The 20,327-nt window shown below is 49.6% G+C and overlaps 2 protein-coding genes across 3 annotated transcripts in view; one reads left to right on the forward strand and one right to left on the reverse strand.

Annotated features, from left to right (window-relative positions):
- Positions 1 to 217: 217 nt before the first annotated feature.
- Positions 218 to 18,967, reverse strand: LOC130855016 (basic proline-rich protein-like). Its single transcript, XM_057737819.1, has 8 exons — positions 18,834 to 18,967; positions 17,034 to 17,127; positions 16,271 to 16,932; positions 15,856 to 16,138; positions 14,561 to 14,598; positions 5,559 to 5,663; positions 5,040 to 5,116; positions 218 to 519 (listed from the first exon to the last, which is right to left on the reverse strand). The coding sequence occupies exons 1-8, from the start codon at positions 18,965 to 18,967 to the stop codon at positions 218 to 220; spliced, it is 1,695 nt and encodes a 564-aa protein (XP_057593802.1).
- The window catches only part of BDH1 (3-hydroxybutyrate dehydrogenase 1), a 37,332-nt gene continuing 32,958 nt past the window's right edge, over positions 15,954 to 20,327 (forward strand). Inside the window, exon 1 of one of the 2 annotated variants that reach the window (XM_057737883.1) lies at positions 15,954 to 15,997. The gene's annotated coding sequence lies outside the window, so the exon portion shown is untranslated. Of the gene's footprint in view, positions 15,998 to 16,820; positions 17,145 to 20,327 lie in introns of those variants that run through there. The other variant, XM_057737882.1, reaches the window with a different exon arrangement.

A 20,327-nucleotide genomic window follows, 5' to 3' on the forward strand; every position in this document is an offset into this window, starting at 1 on the left:
ACTCTAAGATCTTTTTTTCCCACAAAACGCTTTACTGACAAAACATTTATACTGATCATTATACATCAGGCCCTATCACCATGGAAACAACTGCAAAGCAAAGGCAGGGAGGACTAGATAAAGCGATGCCCATAGGAAGGGCAGAGCTCTGTCTCTTCCGCAGCCTTCCACCTCGGAAGGAGAACGTCCCATGAGCGCCTGGGGGCGGGTGGCGGGCTTAGCGCGCACAGACTGAGGGCCGAGCGGGGAGCGGGGTGGCGGGGAGCGAGGTGGGGGGGGCCGGCGGCGCTGCAGGGGCCTGGGAACCGGACGCTGCCAGGAGCGCCGGGAGGAGGAGTGCACGCGGGTACCCGGCAGGGGGCGCTGGAGCGCGCGGGCGGGGGCGGGAGGGCGGGGCGGCGGCGGGGCGGCTGCTCGTGACGTCGGCAGCCGGGTGCCGCGGTGCCTGCGGAGGGCGCCCTCGCGCGGCTCCTTCCGCCGCTGCGGCCGCACAGGAGCGCCCCGGGCTGGCTCCTGGACCTGGGATGCACACAGCAGAAATCTACGTGTGCTTTTTCGCCCCCGGCTCGTCAGGACACACCCTGCCTCCTGAGCCAGTCAGAGAGCCGCTGAAGAGAGGGGAGAGGGAAGGCGGAACAGAAAAAATATTTGAAGAAATAATAGCCAAAATTTCCCCCAATTTGATAAAAAACTATCAATTCACAGATCCGATAAGTTCAATCAACTCCAAAGCATAACAAACATGAAGAAAACTACACCAAGGAACTTCATAATCAAGTTGCTCAAAATCAGTGATAAAGAGAAAATCTTAAAAGCGGCAAAGGGGGAAGGAATAGAGGAACAGAGACAAGGATGACAGCAGATTTCCCACCAAAAAAAATGCAAGCGAGACAGCAGGGGAGCGTCTGTAAAGCGCTGCCTGAGAAAAGCTCAAACCTGCTCCCTAGAATTCCGCAACCGGCACCGGTATCTTTCATAAGCAGGGGTGAAATAAAGGCTTCGTTTTCAGACGTACGGAAGCTGGAGGAATGCATCACCAGCAGACCCGCACTGCGGGAGAGGTTCGCAGAGGTCCTTTAGGCAGAAGGAAGATGGTACCAGGCGGAACGATGGATCAAGGCAGAAACCAAGAGCAACCACGCGGGCAAAAATGGAAAATCTTTTCCCTTATTATCTGAATCTCTTTAAAAGACAACTGATTGTTTAAATAAAAATAACAGCGTAGTGTCGGTTTTGTAGTGTATGTAAAGGAAAATGTGAACAACAGCAGAAGGTCAGGAGGGGAGACTACTGTATGCTTCTTATATGTGTATCATATCACTTGAAGGCAAACCGTGCTACGTTAAAGATATATGCTATCAACCTTAAAGCAGCCTCTCCTTAGCCTTTCAGTTTACTTTCTGGAAACTAGGGACATTAGTTTAGCGACTACCTATTTTTACTTGGGAAAAAAAGAACTTTTATAAACAGGTAAATGTAATGTTTGAGCTACCTTCCCACCAACTTGCACTGCGGTCATTGATACAGTCCTGTAACAGCTAACACGATGTAAAGGTAGTGTTTACTTGCTGACATCAGCAACTAAAAATGGGCAACTCATCTTGCCTCAGGTTTAATTGTTTTTATCTCCTGTTTCTCTTGTTTGTTTGTTTGTTTTTTTCTGTCTCCTTTTTCCCACATAGGGGAGTATAGAATCTCAGCTCTCTGGGAGATGAGTGGCTTCCCAGAGGTGAAGCGCTGGCTCCCGTGTCTGGGTTCTATTTGTAGGGTTGGAAAGAACCTGGAGGCGGGAACAGCCCGAAAGTCATGGTGAAGGTAGGAGGTCCCAGGGAACAGAGCAGGTGGTGCGAACTGCTCAGTGGGGCCAAAGGCAGAACAGCCAGACGTATCAGGCTGAAGATTTACCTGTGGTTTGGATTCTCAGGAACATGCCTCCTGCTCTCCGCAGGATCAGGAACCATCTCCACTTGCGACATGCAGTGGTCAGTTCCCAGGCCTCATGTGTTGACCTACCAGCAGCCGTTGAGGGCTGATCACTCGTGCCTGTTTAACACACTTCATTCGCCTGGCTGGCAGGGGATCGCTCTTTCTTGCCTCTTCTCCTACCCCCTGCCTGTTCTTTCTTTGTCTCCTGCTGGTTCCTTCTCTCCTCCCTGACTTTAAATATCACATGGGTCTCAGGGTTCACATCTAGGGCCACTTCTTTTCTCTATCCACATTACTCCCTTAGTGATCTAACCCAGCTTCAGGAATTTATTTTTTCCAGCCCAGATTTCTTCCAGACGGCATGCCACACTCCATCTCTCCCTTTGGGTGTGTAAGCATCTCGATGTTCACATGTTCAGAAGTGAACTGTACTCTTCCACTTAAAATCTGTTCTCAAATTTCTGCCCCATCTCGGTTAATGAAACTACATCAGTTACTCAGAACAAAATCCTCAGAGGCATCTTTGACATGTTTCTCTCTCTTACCCTCACATCTGATCTGGTAGCAAATCCTGCAGAGTTCATCTTCAGAACATTCAGAATCAGGCCACTCCTCACACCTCACCGCTATCAGCCTGGTCTGAGCCACCATCATCTCCCTCCTAAATCATTCCAGCTGGCTCCCAAGTGGTCTCTGTGCTTCCATCCTTGACCTACTTCAGTCTATTCTCAAATACCACTCAGGAATTCTTTCAAAATCCAGGACAGGCCATGTTACTCCTCTTCTCAAAACCTTCCAGTGGCTCCCATCCCAACCAATAAAGCCAAAGTCCAACATTCCCTGTAATCTGGCCCCAGCTCCCTCTGACTGCAACCTTCTCTTCCTCTCATTGGCTCTGCTCCAGCTACCCGAGCCTCCCCGACCTCACTCGACCTCCCTGTCTTCGCCCTTGCTGTGCTCTTGGTGCAGATGCTACTCCCCAAGCAAGGCGGAGTTACTCTTGAGCTAATGGGGCAGAAGCTTCCTGCCCGTCACTTCCACAGGCCTCTCTAAGGCCCTGTACCTACTTTTATACTGATAATTTTATACTGTTTTTCTTAAAAAGGGTCTCAAAATTGTATAAACATCAGGTCCACAAACCTTGAATCTACTCCTGTTCCCCAGATATCTGCACCGGCCACTACTTCACCTCCTTCAAGTCTTTGTTCAAGTATCACCTTTGGAATTAAACTCTTTAAACTGTACCTCCCTCCGTTCCTCTCTGGCAACTGCCTATCCTCTTTCCTGCTTTGTGTTTTTGCTTAACACTTACCACCCTTGGCAACACTAAAACTTGTTTATTTTCTGCATCCCTCACGAGGATTTGAGCTCCATGAGAGCAGGGGTTTTTATGTGCTTTCTTCCCAGGCATAATCCTGATGCCCAGAGCAAATAGTAAGCACTCAAAAAACCTTTTTGTTGAATGAATAAAGCTCACTATTTGGAGTGAGGGCGTGGAATAAGCTAATTTGTATTTGTGGACCCTGGGAGGAGGACAGAGGTGGGAGGAATGGAAAGACAGGTGCCTATGCCTCCGCCCAGGTCCTGACTCTACAAGGTTAGCGTTTGGTCTGGATGTGCTGGGGCCCATAGGGTGTGGATATTCTTTAAGGGGCAGATACGTGAAGGCAGGAGGAGGTTTGAGGGCCCCTTTCTGCTCCATTGCCTCTAAGGCGCCTGCCCATGGAAAGACGCTCCACTTCTCAGTCCCTCTGCTTCAGAGACTTCTCCCATGATAAGAAGGCCCTCTTCCCCAGTCATGCCCCCGGGGCACTTGCTAGCCCCAGGGGATCACTAAGCACCTAAAAGGAGTGGGGTTGAATGGGAACAAAGATAAAGATAGGGCGTCAGCATTAGACACAAAGGATACCTAAGATTATCCCAAAGACAGGAAAATAAGACACAGAGGGGAAGTCCAAGACAGGTCAGAGTGGACGGGACCTTGGGTCAAGGGGCATGGCTCTGGACAGATGCCATGAACTGTGCAAGAGTGCTCAAGGCTCAGCAGAGAGTGATACAGGCTGTGTGGTGCAGGGGCCAGGAGGCTTGGTGGAGGCAGGAAGCACAGGGGCATCTTGCAGGAGATGCCAAGGCCTAAGTGTCCTGCCAGTTGTCCCTGCCACCGAGGGCCCATCATCAACTGAGCTGGATCTTTGAGAAGGTCAGTGCCTTTCTGAGGCAGTCATTTGGCCTGGGTCTCAAAGACCTGTAAAATTTTGCGTGGAGTAGCCAAACGATTTGAGAGATAGAGCAGTGGTCAGGAAGGCAAGATTCTAAATACAGCCTGAGGATGGAGGTTGCCACTACTTTAAATGCCATTGAGTGTTTGGGAGATAAATTAAAATGATGTGTTTGCATGTGGTAATTTTATTAAGGGGATACATATCTACAACCGTGTGGAATCCAAATTTGTTCAGCCCTTGATTTTAGAGGCATCTGCTAGAGCCTTATTTTAATTAATTTAAGCCCATTAAATTGCATTTCTTACTGTTTCTGGCCCAAACTAAGTTGTCGCACTCAGATTAATTTCTCCAAGAAGAGAAATGACCATACACATTGTGTGTCGCTCATTGCTGGCAGAGGCTTATTGCTATTTGAGGGAGTATTATTTACCTAAAATGTTCAGTGATACACTGTTGGATGATAATATTTAAGTAAACCATCAACTCAACATACAGCTTAATTCTTTCTCAGATAAGTAGAGAGCTCCACCTCTAGGAAGTCTGGTTCACTGCAGTTTCTCATAAGTGCTGCAAGCACTGTTGGGAAGGGTGCTGGGCTCTTCCCTGGCTCTCCACCTTGCCTCTTGCTGTGTGCCCGGAATCACGGGTCTTTGGAGCTTGAAGGGGGTGATGTTCATGGAGGAGTCAGGAGGGCATCACCCTGGGTAAAAATGAGGGCACATGAGAACTCTAAGTAATCTTCAGTATTACCCAAGCCCCCCTTGTCACTCTGTTCCGCAGAGATGGGGGTCCAGGGAGAAGAGTTTGTAAGGTCACATGGCAAGATAGTAGCAGAAACTGGATGCTGGTTTTTTGACTCAGAGACGTGTTCAGACCTGCTACATTGCTCACTTCTCATGAAGTCGGAGTTCTTCACAGCTTTGTCGTTTTGACGCAGGCTGCCCTTGACGGTCCCACCCCTCAGAGCACTATAAGAATGGCAAGAACAGAACAGGAGGGGCGGACCTCTCCGTTTCCAAGGGCTCCTCTTCGGCTCTCTGCCCTCAGGACGAGGGGGACGTGGTGAACACTTGCTTTTTGTCCCCTTGGACCTCAGGGAGCAGAAACGCTAGGGAGATCTGGGGAGATGGAGTAAAGACGGGCACGGGTGTGAAAGGCTGACCCCAGGGACTCCTCCACGTTAGCCGCGATCGCAGCTCCCCTTGAGTGACTCCACTGCCATCGCCTCTGGAATCAGGCTGCCTGTTACCTAATGTTCCCTTCAGTTTGCTCTGAATCTCTGGCTAAGACTGGGCAAACGTTTCAGCCTGGTTTCAGAAGCACTCTGCCCTCCTGGCCCTGCTGGAATCAGGGGAGAGGTCCGCGCCCGTTCCGGGGTGTGAAGGTCACGGGGATCGGCCTCAGGCACACCTGAGGGGAGGCAGGAGCTGGGGCTGAGAGGGGCAGCCCCGCTGCCCAGGGCTGCCATTCTCCCTCCTCTGATTGCCTTGGACGGTCTTGGTGGACTTTTTAGTGCTGAGGAGCGCGAGGGGGAATGCGCCTATTTAATGTCGTTTTCGCCTGTGTATTTAACAAGTATCTCTGAAGGGCCCGTGGCATGCCTGGAATCGCCTGTTATATCCCCTCACATGCCGTCCAGTTGGCTCCGCCCCTTCACACAAGTCCAGCCTGCCTGTTCTGACGTGTGATAGGACGTGTCACTTGTGCTGTGGGCACTGGCCGCGTCTCTAGGCTTGGGAGTCCTGCTCACTCCCCTGCTTTTGGGACTGGGCCCTGCCCGCGCCCCACCCTCACTTGTGGTTCCATGTTGTAGCTCTTTAGGTCCTGTAGGCTTTGGTTTGCTAGTTTGTTTGTTTTTTAACCTACTGTGCATTGGGTGTTGGTCTAGAATGTACGTTCCATAAAGATGCCCCTTTGCTGTATCTCCAACGTCTAGATCAGGGGCTAGTCTTCCCATAGGAGAGGCTCAAGATGTATTTATAGAATGCATAGATAAATACTGGAGCAATTGTTAAAAACAAAACAACAACAACAAAAAACAAGTGTAGGGCAGCACCCTTGCTCTCAGAAGTCTTTTTATTTAAAAAAGTAGCACACCTGGATTTGGAGCTTAATTCTCTCCCCTTGAGTGTGGGCTGTCCTGAGTGACTTGCCTCCAAAGGGTAAGATGGAAAGGGAAAAACAGGACCTTTACAGGGTAGAAACCTGACAGTCACTTCCTTAACCAAGTAATAAAGGTTAACATCATCAGTGATAAGTTATGTTGATAGTATTGACCCTTGGTGTGACATGGTGAGGAAAGCGCTTTACCTCTGTGGTATTCTCCCCCTGAAACCAAAAACCCCTGTCTAATCATGAGAAAGACTTCATACAAACAAAAATTGAGGAGCATTCCACAGAACTCTTTAAAACTGTCAAGGTCCTGAAGATCAAAGCAAGACTGAGAAGCTGTCATGGATTAGAGGAAGCTAGGAGACATGATATCTAAATGCAATGTGATGTCTTTGATCAGATCTTGGGACAGAAAAATAACATTAGTGAAAAAAACTAGCGGGATCCAAACAAATCCTGGAGTTTAGTTAATAGTGGTGTGGCAATGTTAATTTCTTAGTGTTGACAAATGTAGTATGGTTATATAAAATATTAACATTGGGGTAATTGGATGAAGAGTATATGGGAAATCTACAGTATCTTATCAACTTTTCTGTACATCTAAAATTATTCAAAATAAAAAGCTTATTTAAAGCATAAAAGAGCAATATATTCTTTTTTTAGTTATCTATTTTATATATATTAGCGTATATATGTCAACCCCAACCTCCCAATTCATCCCACACCCCCTCTTCCCGAGCAATATATTCTTAGAGTAAAAAATTCAAACTGTGGAAATAAAGCAAAAAGTAAAAGTTCCTCACCCTCTATGCCATTCTAATCCTTTAGAAGTAATTGCTACTGGGAGTTCAGTGTCTAATATTCCACATATTTTTCTGTGCCTAAGTAAAAGTTTGTAATTTTGTATATTGCACAAATAGTTCTCTTAAAATTAAAAAGAAATGTTGGTGGAATCATGATATACATATTGTTCTGTACCTTGATTTTTGTCATACTACAATATACCCTGGATATCTTTCCTTGCCTTTACTTATATTTGATGTCAGTCAAGTTTTCCCTCCCCAGCCTCTGTCTGCCCCTGAACCAAAACAGCATTGCACTCTAGATAAATGCGCGGGAAGATCCATCTTTACAATAGTGCCTTCCTAAGTGGAAACATGGTCTGTCCCCTCCTTCTTCAGTCTGTCTTTCATTTTTCTCAGTATAGACATATGGTTTTTGTTTTGTTTTGTTTTCTATAAAGACTTTGCATTTCCCTGTTGTCTACAAGTACTTCATAGTTTTTGTTGTGTTGTGATTCTTGGGTATTTGTTTATTTATTTATTTATTTTTCGAAGTCTGTTCCGGGGCTCACACTTCACCATTTGAAACTCATTTATTTGGGTCTGAAGCCTTTTTGCTCTTTGAGGCTCTTTTATGAAAAGCTAATAGGCCTCCAGAGGCTGTGATTCCCCAGTGCCCTCTGAACAGAGGCCAGTGAACATGGACCAAACGTCCCTCACCATCCGCCTAATGCTTCTCCTTCTCCTGCCCTCTGCCCGTGTGCCCCATGCCACAGTGCAGCTCCCTGGGGCCACAGCCATTCCCAGACATGCTGGCCTTTTTCATACCTAAGGAACAACATTTTTGCTGTTCTTTATGTCTGGTGTATCCTTCCCCATTCTCAGTCTGTCCATGTGCTACCTATGTGGTAGGTAGAATCACCTATATAGTATGCCAACCAAGAATGTTTAGCCTGGATCCAATCATGAGGAAATGATCAAACAGATCCAGATTTGGGATATTTTACAAAACAGCTAGCCTGGACTCATCAAGCTGTCAATGTCATGAAAGACCGTCCCCCCAAAAAAGAAAAGGCAGGGTGTTGTTCTAGATTAAAGGAAACTAAAGAGACATGATAACCAAATGTAAGTCATGCTCCTTGAATAAGGGAAAAAACTATAAACTTATAAAGGACATTATTGGGATAATAGAAGAAATTTGAGTATAGATTAAATCATATTATTGTTATTTAATGTTAAATTTCTTGAGTGTGACAATAGTGTCATGACTGTGTGGGAGAACGGCCTTGTTCTTTTGAGGTGCACGCTGAACTATCCGGGAGTGATGTGTTGTGATGTCTGCAACATATTTTCAAATGACTCAGCGACGTGTCCATGTGTATGTGTATGTGTATAAATGTATAGAGAGAGGAAGGAACTGTGACAAACTGTTAACAGTTGGTGAATCTAGATTATGGCTATATGGGTGTTCATGATACTCTTTTTTCATCTTTTTTTGGGTGTTTAAACTTTTTCAAAATAAAAATTTGGAGGAAAAAATATCCTACCTATCTGATAACCTGAGATCCAAGGCAGCCACCTCCTCCATGAAGCCTGTTCCTTGGCCCCAATCTGAAGGAATAGCTCCCTCTTCCACCCTTCCAGAGCCTCATGGTTTTGCCTGTTACATCACCTGGCCCAAGCCACCCTGGAGCGGGATAAGCTGCAGACGTGTCTGTTTACCTCCCTGGACTCTGAGCCCCTGGAGGGCAGTGACCGCAGCGATCTCGGGGGGTGGAGAGGGGGAAGAGCAAGCTTTGCCACGTTCCCCACTGGCCTGGGACCAACCCTCTTACCTCTGGCCTGTGTCCCAGGCCCCCGAGTAAGGGCCCTCCCTGTTCCTGTTGAGTCCTGCCCTTGCAGACAGGAAGAGGGACCAGTCCCAGAATAGTGGGGTCTATTTCAGTGCTGTTCAGGGTCCAGTCCGGGAAGCAGGCCACTCTGAGTAGGTGTGTTAGTCAGGGTTCTCCTGAGAAACAAACCAATAGGCTGTACATGGATGGGAAGGGAGAAAGAGACAGAGAGAGGCTGATTTTAAGGAGTTGGCTCACACATTTGTAGAGACTTGGCAAGTCCACAATCTAGGTTAGTCAGGCAAGGTGGTTACCCAGGGAAGAGTTGCAGTTTGAGCCCAAAGGTGGTCGCAAGCAGAATTCCTTCCCCTTCTGAGGAGGTCAGTCTCTTTCCACCAAAGCCTTCATGGGATTGGATGAGGCCCACCCACAGTACGCAGGGTAACTTGCTTTACTCAAAGTCCACCAATTTAAACGTTAATCTCAATGTTGACATTGTTTCAAAAACAATTTCACAGAGACATTCGGGATAACGTTTGACCAAATATATGGGCACTGTGGCCTAGCCAGGTTGACATATAAAATTAACCACCATAGTTCACTCCTTGTCAACTTGGCACCCTTACATATCTCCTTAGATCATACTTATTCACCAAATAAAGACAATAACAAGGTCATAATTCAACCTACATGATACAACTATCCTGTATACAGCTAAAAATACACTAACCCTTTTGCCAAAGAGGATGCAAAAAGCTTGGGTGATGTCCAGTCTTCTTGATGCCCCATAACTTAAATACTGTGATGTGAAGTTAATAGTATCATATATGATATAGAGTCAAAGCATCTTACGTTACATGATAAAGGGATAAAAGAGAAAAGATATCACACACACACATTCATAACACTGTAAGGAAGAAATACTCATGACAATTCTAGTCCTTGCTCTGTAACCAGTCACATGTTTGTAGCTGGTACTTATAATTACTTTTCCACTGCCATTCCATATTTCCTTTGCCCTCAGTAGGTCATGTTTCTTTAGCTGGTTGGGTGACCCAAACGTTCATTAATGAAGAGACTAGACCGTTAGAAGTGCTGCCTGAATTCAGCTGTTGTAATTTTCCGTTGACTTTAATCACAAGGTATGGTAATATGAAGAGACGCCCTGAAGGGATCCCCTGTATTGCAGACATTCTCTTCCTCACCTCCACGGTGATGTTTAAGGACATGGTCTAGCCCCACCTTGTAGCTGACCCTGTCCAAAGCCATCCTGCACTCTTTCTCAGGTCCAGGTTCTGGGTCACCCTCGGGGCACCCTCCGGATATTTCTCATTCTGTTCAGGCCAGTTCCTGTGCTCGTGTAGGCCCACACACCTTGGCAGGGAGAGCTCCCTTCGGGGTCGGCTGGAGCTGCCCTTTGGCATCAGTTTTTCTTCTGCATCCCCAGGCAGCAGCATCCACCACGGACCCTCCACTTGTCAGAGAGCCAAATTCACAGACACTTTAAGCTTCAAACAAACAGTTATGAAGCTGAACTGTGCCCATTCAGTGATGAACACACAAACATCCAGAATTCTGAACACTGTATCTTATCATTGGTTGGCTTTGCTTAGCCTATGAATGTGAGTATTTCCCTTCCCAGCTAAAGACAAGCATTGAAATAATACTCATAAAGCCTGGAAGAGGTTTCCAGGGGTCTCTATTACACCCTATCAACTGAGAATTAAGAGGATTCCAGGTATATCTGGCTTGTAACTCGCCTGGAGAGGACCCTGTGTGCCAATAGTGCCGAGGGAGCCTTGCTATAGCCGCCAAGGTGAGGAACTCTGAGCGTCAAAACTACCAGCAGAAGGAAATCCTTCAAGTCTTGGGAAGAGCCTGGTGCGAGGGGAGGGGTCGGGGAGGAACAAGTCGGCCTTTGGAAAGAGGTGCTGACAACCTCAAAATGGGAGGCAGCAGCTTTGTAATTGATTTCCCTTTTGAACTAGTAGGCTCAGTCCCTGGTAGCAATAAGCAGAAAATATAAATAATGCACATTCATGGGGGAAAAAAATGAAAAGATATTAATTGAAATAAGCATATAGTTTTGTATCCTGGTTTTTAAAACAGTTTATTGTAACATATTAACTATTCTTTAAAAAATAGAATTTGAGGGTCAGGAAATTAAATCAGATTTAAGGGTTGAGAATTTTGTCCCATATTTTTGTCTTTCAAAGTTTATATGATCCATTAGGACTTATAATTTCTTTTCCTAGTTGAGGGCATCAGATCTTGGCATCTGTGTTATACTCATTGAAAGGAATTTCAGTGTAACAAAGCAATTCCAGCCAACTAATGATAAAATACAGTATTCACAAAACACAGAAACAATGCCCAACTGGTTACAAAAAATTCTGTACTCCAAATAGCCTTATAAACTGGGATTTTTATCCTTTTTTTTTTCCCCAAAGCAAGAACCTTAGGTGGTGATGTGCTGAAAGAAAGCCTTTGGAGTAGGGCAGACTTGTGTGGGCTCTGTCTCTGCTACTTCCTAGCTGAGTTGCTATGGGCAATTATTTGACCTCTCTGGGCCTCCGCTTCCTCAGATGGAAAATGGGGAGAATCTTAGGTCACTTTTAGGATTGTTGCAGACATTAAGGGAAATAATGCACACGAAGCACTTGGCATAGTGTGTGGTACACAGTGATCAGTCATTAGCTACTAAGTTGTACGACTGGAGAAAGGGTCATCACTGCATTCCCAGCACGCAGCACAAAGCCTGGGATCTAGGGTGCTCAATCGAGCTAAGCTGCGTGAAGGAAGGAGTTTCATGCAGTGCTGTAGCTTGGGGTGGATGGGCAGAGGTGGGGACATGGTTGTTTTTTACTTCGTTATACTTTTCCCTCTTAAAAAATCCCAATTACCTCAAAAGAACTTTGGTTAAATTTCCAAATTACTCGCCCCTCTGCAATACACACACAAAAAGAAAAGAACCTCACAACTCTGTGGCTTAAACAATCAATTTAACTCAATACATCAGAGTCAAGAGACAGAAGGCAGTAGGGATGTGGGTGCCTGGTACACCGCAGGGATGTGGGTGCCTGGTACACCGCAGGGATGTGGGTGCCTGGTACACTGCAGGGATGTGGGTGCCTGGTACACCGCAGGGATGTGGGTGCCTGGTACACCGCCTTTTTCCAAGTAAGGTCCAGGCCCTTGTGTTGCTTGCTCAGTCACTGCAGGGACTTCTCCTGGGCCTCCAGTTCTCACCCAAGGGCAGAACTGAGTGTTATGTTAGGATCCAGGACTCTTTAGCACACTAAATTCAGGGCAGCCCAGCTTTGTTTAGAATAATACACTGGACTTTTTCTTTCTTTCACGGTCAATTATAGAAAACGCTGCTAGACTTTTAAAGTTCTGCAGATTAAGGGCATGATTTCTAGCAAAAAAACCAAAAAGAAAATTTTTTTAGAAGAAAATTCAGTTGCATCCAACGGAAGACCTGTGGGGTTTGGTATCGTAAATGGCGTGATTGTCTATCCCCCAGTAGAACTCAGCACAGAGTGCAGACCTGTAGGCTGCTGGCAGGCTCCCAGGTGGCTGGCTAGGGGCAGGATTTAACCTGCACCATCTGGCGCTGGACACAACACTGAAGGCAGAGAAGAGCGGGGGCATTCGGAGATGGCGCAGGGCCAGGTCTAGCAGGGGAGCGCTGGGGCCCAGGAAGATAAGTGATTAGCTTGAGCTGGGATTTAAGAAGGGTGTGAGCTAGGAGGCAGTCAGGAGCCGACAGAGGGGCAGGGGAAAACACTGTGGCTCTCTGGGCAGGAGTCTGTTTTGAGGGGGAACCCAGACGAAGCCAGCGGTTAATCCGAAAGAGGCAACTCAGCCCACCTTTCAAGGTTATTCTCAGCAGTCCTTTCCCAAGTCTGCTAACGAGGAGTCCATTAGGAGGGGGATCTTTGGAGGGGGCTTCATGCTGAGTCTTTGAGGATGCTACCCTTCTATGGATCCTGTCCCGAAGCCTCGCCAGAACTCCCACTACACTCACAAGTCCCTCTTTTAGAAGAGTTACAGGGCTTCTAAGGATTCATTTCACTCATGTACATCTCTCCTTTCCCTTCTTGAAGGCTGGGACTCAGGGCTGTTTCTTCCCAAACCTAGCTTGGTAACTTGCAACAGCACCCTCCTGGTACTGAAATGAGATGAAGTGAGCTAGATGCCGAAGACCCTGGCCTGAGACCTTGTATTTGGGGAGAGGAACGGCTTTTACAGCGGGGGGCAGGGGGAAAGGAAGGGCAAAAAGGAGACAACATCTTGGCACATGCTGCGGTGGGAATGACCTGGCTTCCACCCTGTCTCTGCTTCCACGTTCAACCTCAGAACTGAAAGTTTCTTGTTTCAAGGTCAGGAGCGAGGAACTACATTGTAAGGAGGGAGAAGGTTTCAGGTGGGGCTGAGAATGGCTTTGTTCAACCTTAACCTAGACCCGGCCCTTCAGCTGGTCTGTCTCCTGAGAGTCTGATACTTCCTAACTGCCTGCCTCTGAGAGTTTATTAATGGTGCCCTAGGGGGCAGGGCAACTGGGGAATAAAAAGAGCAACAGCTCAAACAGAACAAATGGATTCCTTGTTAGCAGACTTGGAAAAGGTCTTCAGAGAATGATCCTGAAAGTTGGGCTGAGATGCCTCTTTTGGTTGTTTTGTTTTTGGTCTTTTGTGTTTTTTAAAATTTATTCTATTCAAGCATAGTTGACTTACAGTGTTGTGTTAATTTCTACTGTGCAGCCAAGTGCTTCAGTTGTACACACATATACATTCTTTTTCCTGCGTATTCTTTTCCATTATGGTCTATCTCAGGATATTGAATATAGTTCCCTGTTGAGATGCCTCTTTTGGATTAACCATTGACTTAGTCTGGGTTCCCCCCAAAACAGAATCTGAACAAGAACTTGTCTCGGGTAGTTTATTTTGGGAATGAATCCCAAGGAACAGGAGTGGAGGACTGGGACGCGTCAAACAGTCAAGGCAGGAACGAGAAAGGCAGCCCAAGGGTGCGTTATTGAGCTGATTAAGTCGGAGCACTTCCGCGGGCAGCCGGGGCTCTGTCATCGTAGATGCTGTACGGAATGTACCTCGGAACTGCCTACTGGGAGAATGGAACAGGGACTGGTTTTCCACCAGCTCCTGTCTGCCTTGCTCAAACACTGTCCCAGGACGTGTTAATTCCTTCGCATTTCCAGGTTTATGCACGTGTCAGAATGGGCTGTGGCTTGCTGCAGTGGCAGAGACGCCGAGAGGGGCTGAGGCAACGTGCTCTCAGGTTACACCCGTATGCAGCCGGCTGCCACTGCAAAGCTGGAATAAAAAGATGGGCTGGGAAGGTGTGAGGTCAGCCACGGGTGGAGTCAGATACAACCACAGATAGGTCAGCCGTCCTGTCCCTGTCTTCCAAAAATAGAACTTTTTTCCCATTAATTCTCAGTCCAAAGTCAGGATCTATGGTTTTCCTAGGTGGAAATATTAACTCTTCCTTTAGTTAACTGCTTTTCTAGCAATGTATAACCCTCCAAGTAGACCCTGGTGACCCAATATAACAATTTATGTTATGGCTGTGGCATGCTGTACCAGTGACTATTCTGAAAACAGCACTGAAGCAAGCTTTAGTCTGTCTGTATAACGGGTACAGAGAACCAAGTGTATCCTACCGGTTCTCCCGGTCTTCAAAGCTGTACGGGTCAGGAGACTGACGCAAAGAAGGAAGACAGCCTCAGCCCTCAAAAAGTTTCTGTAACGGAGTTGACAGGTTTCTTTAAAGCCCCACCAGGCCCTTACTTCTTTCCTGTTTTCATCTGCCTGGTCCCTTTCCAATCAGTCCTTCTCTGTAATTTGACCTAAACATAGCTCTGCCACGAATGTGCCCGGATAGGTTCTTTCTCCTCAGCTGGTTTCTCATCCTGGGAACTTAGCAGGGGAGCCTGATCTGTGGCAGACTGCCCTTCCGTGTGTTGCAACAAAAATAGGAGTGAGGTTTTTATTCTTCTCCTGGTAACCAGGAAAACAAAGGGAACAGTGAACAGGCTAGAGAAGAAACATAACCTGGCTGAAAGAGTTAATCACTCTCTGTTTTATTTTAACTGTCACTAATCTGTAGTGTCTGTAAGTATGAGGGTGAGTCAAAATTATCTGCACTCTGGCTGTAGAATTTATAGAAGTTTTAATGTAACCAGAGTGCGGATAATTTTTGACTCACCCTGGTAGATCTGTACTTCACAAAGCCACCCTCACTCCCTGACACTATGTAAATTACATTTAGCACCTATCACCGCCTAACTGTGCGCGAGTTACATCCTGCGCCTCTCACTCCCTAACCTTATCACTCCCGGTGTTTACATCCTACACACCCCTGTAGTTTCTGCATTTCAGAAAGGTCTCCAGTGGATCAACCAGAGGCCAACAGACACAAGTAACACAGGGCCAGAGCCCAATTACCCGCTGCCTGATGCCAGCCAGGACTGTTTTGAAATGATGCAAAGGAAAAAGAATGCAAGACCTCCACGTCATTGATCATATACCCAGGACTGCCAGCCCCACGTATAAACTCTTCCCCGGCTCCCAAGGAGGTGGGGGCACAGTTCTTGAGGCACTAGCGTGCTATGTCTTCCCTTCTGCTTGGCAGAAAAATCCAGCCATCTCTGTCTTCCTCCAAAATCTCTGTCTCGCTGTTTCTGTTTGGCCTCCGCGCACAGAACAGCCGTTACTGCAGCAACAGGGGTCCCCTTGTTGAAACTCTGGGAAGCTGTGCTATTCTTATTTTCTTTAAACCGCAGGAATAAAATTGTAAATAAATTTCATCGGATGAAAAGACAAACTTAAAAATCAACCCAGCCAGCCACCCCGATAACGCTCTGAAGACAGAAAAGAGGCCTGGGGCCTGGAGGGCGCCTGCACCTCGTCAGGCGCCTTCCTTCCTGGAGAGGCAGCGTCCCCCGCCTTCCCGCACCCGGGGCACCCGGTCCCCGCTCGCTGCGCACCCAGGACGGCGGCGCCGAGCCCAGGGGGCGGCGCGGGCGCGCTCCCCGCCCCGGCGGGCGCCGTCCCCCCGCCCCGCCCCGCCCCGCGCAGCCCGGCCGAACCCCAGCGCGGTAGGTGGGCGCTCGCGAGGCGCGGAGGCCGCGGGAGGGGCGCCCTCGGGGCGGGGGGCGCGGGCGCCAGGGGCCGCGGAGCCCCCGCCGGCCTGGTTTGGGGTGGGCCCGGCGCGGGCCTCGGTTCGGACCCGCGCTGCCCTTGAGCCGGGTCGCGGGGGTGCGGGTGGAGAGCGGGCGCCGAGTCCACCGGCCGCGACCGCAGGGCCGGCGTGCAGCCGGGCCGCCCCCCCCCCCCCAGACCGGCCCAGCCGCAGGGCGCCCGCCCCTCACCTCCCGGCTCTCAGGCCCGCGCTCCGGGAGCCGGCGCTGGGCGGGAGGGGCCCGGCGGAGCGCGCGGCCCGAGCCCCCCCCTGAAGCTCCGTCGCGGCCCGAGCCCTGGGCCCGGCTTCCTCGCGGGCCGCCTCCCCGCGGCTCTGCCGCCCGCCGCGCGCCCTCCTTCCGCGCGCCCCGCGGGACCCTGTGCTCGGGAGCCCGGTGGCGGGTCGGGGGGCGGGGGGCGCGTCCTGCCCTCCCGCCGCGCCCTCGGGAAGGAGGCGGGACGGCGCGCGGGCCGCCGGGCCGGTGTCCTGGCGCAGCAGCCGAGGCGGCGGTGGCCGGAGGGCCGCCCGGGCCGCGGGGGGCGCGGGCGGGGTGAGGCGCGGCGGGCGGGCGGGAGGAGCCGGGGCCCGGGCGGGCGGGTGCGGGCGGCACCGCGCCTCCGCCAATGGGGGAGCGGCCGGGGCCGAGCCCTCCGGCCGCGCGCCGCGCGGACCGAGCGGGCGCCGCGCATCGCGGGCGGGGCGCGCGCCTCGGGGCCGCGCCCGGCGGCGGGAGGGCGGGCACCTGCGCGCGGCGGGGAGCCCACGCGGGCTCTGCGCGTGTTTTCCCAGCCCGCCTGCCAACGTCTGCCCGGAGCCGGCGGACGCGGGGTCACGGTCCCAGCCCGCGGGGGGCTGCGGAGGCACGCGTGCGGCTCCCGTGGGCGCCGGGACCCTTTATGACGCGCCAGATGCCCCGGTGCTTCCCACCGGCGCGTGGCCGCCCAGCGCGGCACCGGGCCTGGGCCCGCGGCGGGCGGGGGAGCGCGCACGGGCCCTGAGCACGCACTTACAGAGGGGCCGCTTCCCGTCAGGACACCGGAGCCGTCCCTTTGGAGGAGCCGGGGGTCAGTGAACAGGGCAGGTTGAGCCGGGGGGTCAGGTGGGGGCTGTGCGTGGTGGGAGACGGAAGTTCCGCTCGTGCTCCCCAGCCTAGGTGACGTGCTGCTTCAGAGGCACGCGAGGAAGCAGTGAAATGCGAATATGGACAGGATCGTTTAGGCTTCGCCGCGGGGCCTTCGAGATCTTATTGCCCCGGCCAGAGGTCAAATCTGTGACCCCTGCATTGGGAGCGCAGAGGCCTAACCTCTGGACAGCCAGGGAAGTCCTGCAGGAAGAGATTGATTTTTGATTTTGGGAATCAGGAAGGGTTTCTTCAAGGAGGTTATTTGAATCCGTTAGGATTTGGTGGGTGAAGGAGACCTCGGACTTGGTGTAGGATGAGCCAGGCAAAAAAAAATTGGAACGTACAGGCTTACTGAGAGATGGTGTAGCAAATGGGGTAATGAGTAGATGAGACATGGATAGTGGGAGATACGATTTGGAGGGGCCGGTAAGGACCAGGATGCTGGGCTTGTACACGCTGATTGGAAATGCGATAAGCACTCATGAATAGGACAGCTCCTTAAACTGTCGATTGCACTCATGCCATTTTTTACATCTGAGCGAAAAATCTTGGCGCTATCTTTGATGCTTCCTTCTTTCATATCCTATATTTAATTTGTCAGTAAATCACAGTGGGCTTTACCTTCAAAACACAGCCAGACTCTGACCGCGTCTAATCGGCTCCATGGTTTCCACTGGGGCTGGCAGCCCTTTCATGTATCTCCTCTTCACATTTCGATGGAGTTGTACAGTGCACAACCTGCATGGCTGTACTTTATGGTTCCGGAATTCCTGCCATAGCTTTTAAATGGTCTCCCTGCTTCTGTCCTTGTCCATCCTCAGTCTATTCTTAATCCGGTGAGAGTTATCCTATTAAAATATAGGCCTGCTATGGTATTCCTCTGCTGAAAGCTCTGTCATTCAAATATTATGTGCCTACTGTGTACAGGTCTGACTTGAATTTGGTAGGCAAGTCCTGTTCTCGGGATGTAATGCCTGCTTAATCTGGTGGTTGTAATTATGGCTATTTTGATAGCTCTGGTAGCACTTTCTCTTGGGGAAGGACAGATGCTTCCTTGACAGAAGTGGGGAAGGAACGGCTCGTGTTCCTGTTACCATTATGAGGTCTGATGTGTGGTGGTCTTAGAATATCGGGCAAACTTAAGAATTAATGATAATAATCTGCAGAAAGAACCTGCTTTCAGTGTGTTTTCACCAATATTGTTGTGGCTGCAACTAACAGAAACTTGAAGCATGCTTAAATCAACACAGAGAGTAAAGACATCACATACCTCCCAGCGCTGAAGAGAGGAGGGCAGCTGGGTCCCGGGCAGATCTGCCCCCAGGCGGCTCTGTTGTTTTTTTCCTCTCTCTTCACTTCCATCTCTGCTTCTTTCTGCATGTGTGCCTGACTCTTTTCTCTCTCTTCGCAGATTGGCTTTCTCCATCTCTCTCTCTCTCTCCATCTCTCTCTCTCTCTCTCCATCTCTCTCTCTCTCTCTCCATCTCTCTCTCTCTCTCTCCATCTCTCTCTCTCTCCATCTCTCTCTCTCTCTCTCCATCTCTCTCTCTCTCTCTCCATCTCTCTCTCTCTCCATCTCTCTCTCTCTCTCTCTTTCTGGCTCCGGGCTCAGTGTGGCATAGCTGCCCACCCTGCTTCCTCCAGCTCCAGCAGCCAGATCACGTCTCTGCCCCACAGAGGCTGGCTGCACTCTTTCACAGTGCCGGGGGATGGAATGATGGGTCCATCTGGGGCCAGCTGCCTCTCCCTGACGCAGTCTTCCATGGCCAGAGAGTCCTGTGGGCAGTAGGCAAGTCTGGAAGGACAGGGATCAGGTGAGCAAGATAGACACCCAAAAGATGGCCGCTGCAGAGAGTATGATGTGTCCTCTGAGGAGAACTGGCCATCACCTACGTCTAATCTGGTGACTAGTGTCTGTCGGACTAATCCACGTGTCTGCATCAGGTTTGCCTCTGCTGAACTGGGCTGTAAAAAACCCTTGGTTTTTATTGACGGTCCCTGTTAAAGGCAGCTGTATAAAAGTCACTTCTGCATTTATGATAAAATGGTAGTGAGAACATCATCTACAATATCATTTAATGATCCTGCATAATGTCTTTAGACTTTTGTTTCAGAATAATTATCTCTCTAAGGAATAATAGGCATCTTTTTTGAATAAGAACTTTAAAACTTGTCAGGTTTCCTTTTTGCCTGGCCTCAAGGAAGCCCCCGTTAACTGTGCAGTTAATATGCGTAGCTGAGCTGAGCTGGTACTTTCAGGCAAGATTATGCTAAATGATCAGAAGGGAAGTAGCCAAAGGATAATCGACATCCATCTGGTGAGAGATCTCAGACTCTGATGCCCACGGTGTGCAGGCAGTTGACAGAGGTGAGGTGAGTCAGCTTACGATAGTAAGTGCAGACCTTTTGTATTGAGTTCAAGCGTGATGTAGCTGCCTTGTTACATTGCCTTTTAAAGCACCAGGCTGGCCAAACAAAACAGCCAGGTAGAGTATGTTGGAACCTGGCTGCTGGTTGTCAGACCTTGGAGTCTCACACAGCTTACTGGCTTTGAGCGCCTTAGTGGGGGGTCCCTACACAAGATGCTTCTCAGCTTAAACCCAGCTTGCCCTCCCCAGTGAAACAGGACCTCCCTCTGCCACTTGGTAGTACCAAGGCCCATTCAGACTTGGTGTCCAGAAACTCAAGAGTTTTCTTCCCTGCCTAAGTCCTGCCTCCTGAATTCCTGTTTGCTGCTGATGCCCTGCCTCTTCTGAGGATGTCAGTACGGGGAATGCTTGCCACTCGCAGGGGAGACCTTGACCCTGACCCAAAGGAATGCAACCAGCTCTGTCTTCTGCAAGATAGTCCTGTCAGAATGCAGCCAAGTGAGCCCAGCATCAAGACAAGGATGCATGCAGTTTTTTGTTTGTTTGTTGTTTGTTTTTAGGGAGGGGGTGCTTTCCATGGGCCACACATGGGTTTTGCATTGACAGTGGAAAGGAGGTGCCCTTGAGAGGGGACCTAAGTGTTCTCAGGATTAGAAGAGTTTCTCCCAGATTCCAGAGTAATACATAAGCACCTTGATTTTGTGATCTCATGAATTTGGTCACCCTGGAGCAGCTAATTGAATTCAAAGCTAAAG

This window comes from Hippopotamus amphibius, chromosome 6, assembly GCF_030028045.1.
Source record: "Hippopotamus amphibius kiboko isolate mHipAmp2 chromosome 6, mHipAmp2.hap2, whole genome shotgun sequence".
NCBI classification, from domain to species: Eukaryota; Metazoa; Chordata; class Mammalia; order Artiodactyla; family Hippopotamidae; genus Hippopotamus; species Hippopotamus amphibius.

What these genes read in the sequence shown, in the direction of transcription:
- LOC130855016 (XM_057737819.1), bottom strand. Translation starts at nt 18,967, where the DNA reads ATGGAAGACTGCGTCAGGGAGAGGCAGCTGGCCCCAGATGGACCCATC. An exon ending in CCGCCGCGGGCCCAGGCCCG is followed by an intron (nt 16,933 to 17,033) that starts GTGCCGCGCTGG and finishes GTGCCTCCGCAG; the next exon opens with CCCCCCGCGGGCTGGGACCG. An exon ending in TTTGAAGACCGGGAGAACCG is followed by an intron (nt 5,664 to 14,560) that starts GTAGGATACACT and finishes CGCGCTCCTCAG; the next exon opens with CACTAAAAAGTCCACCAAGA.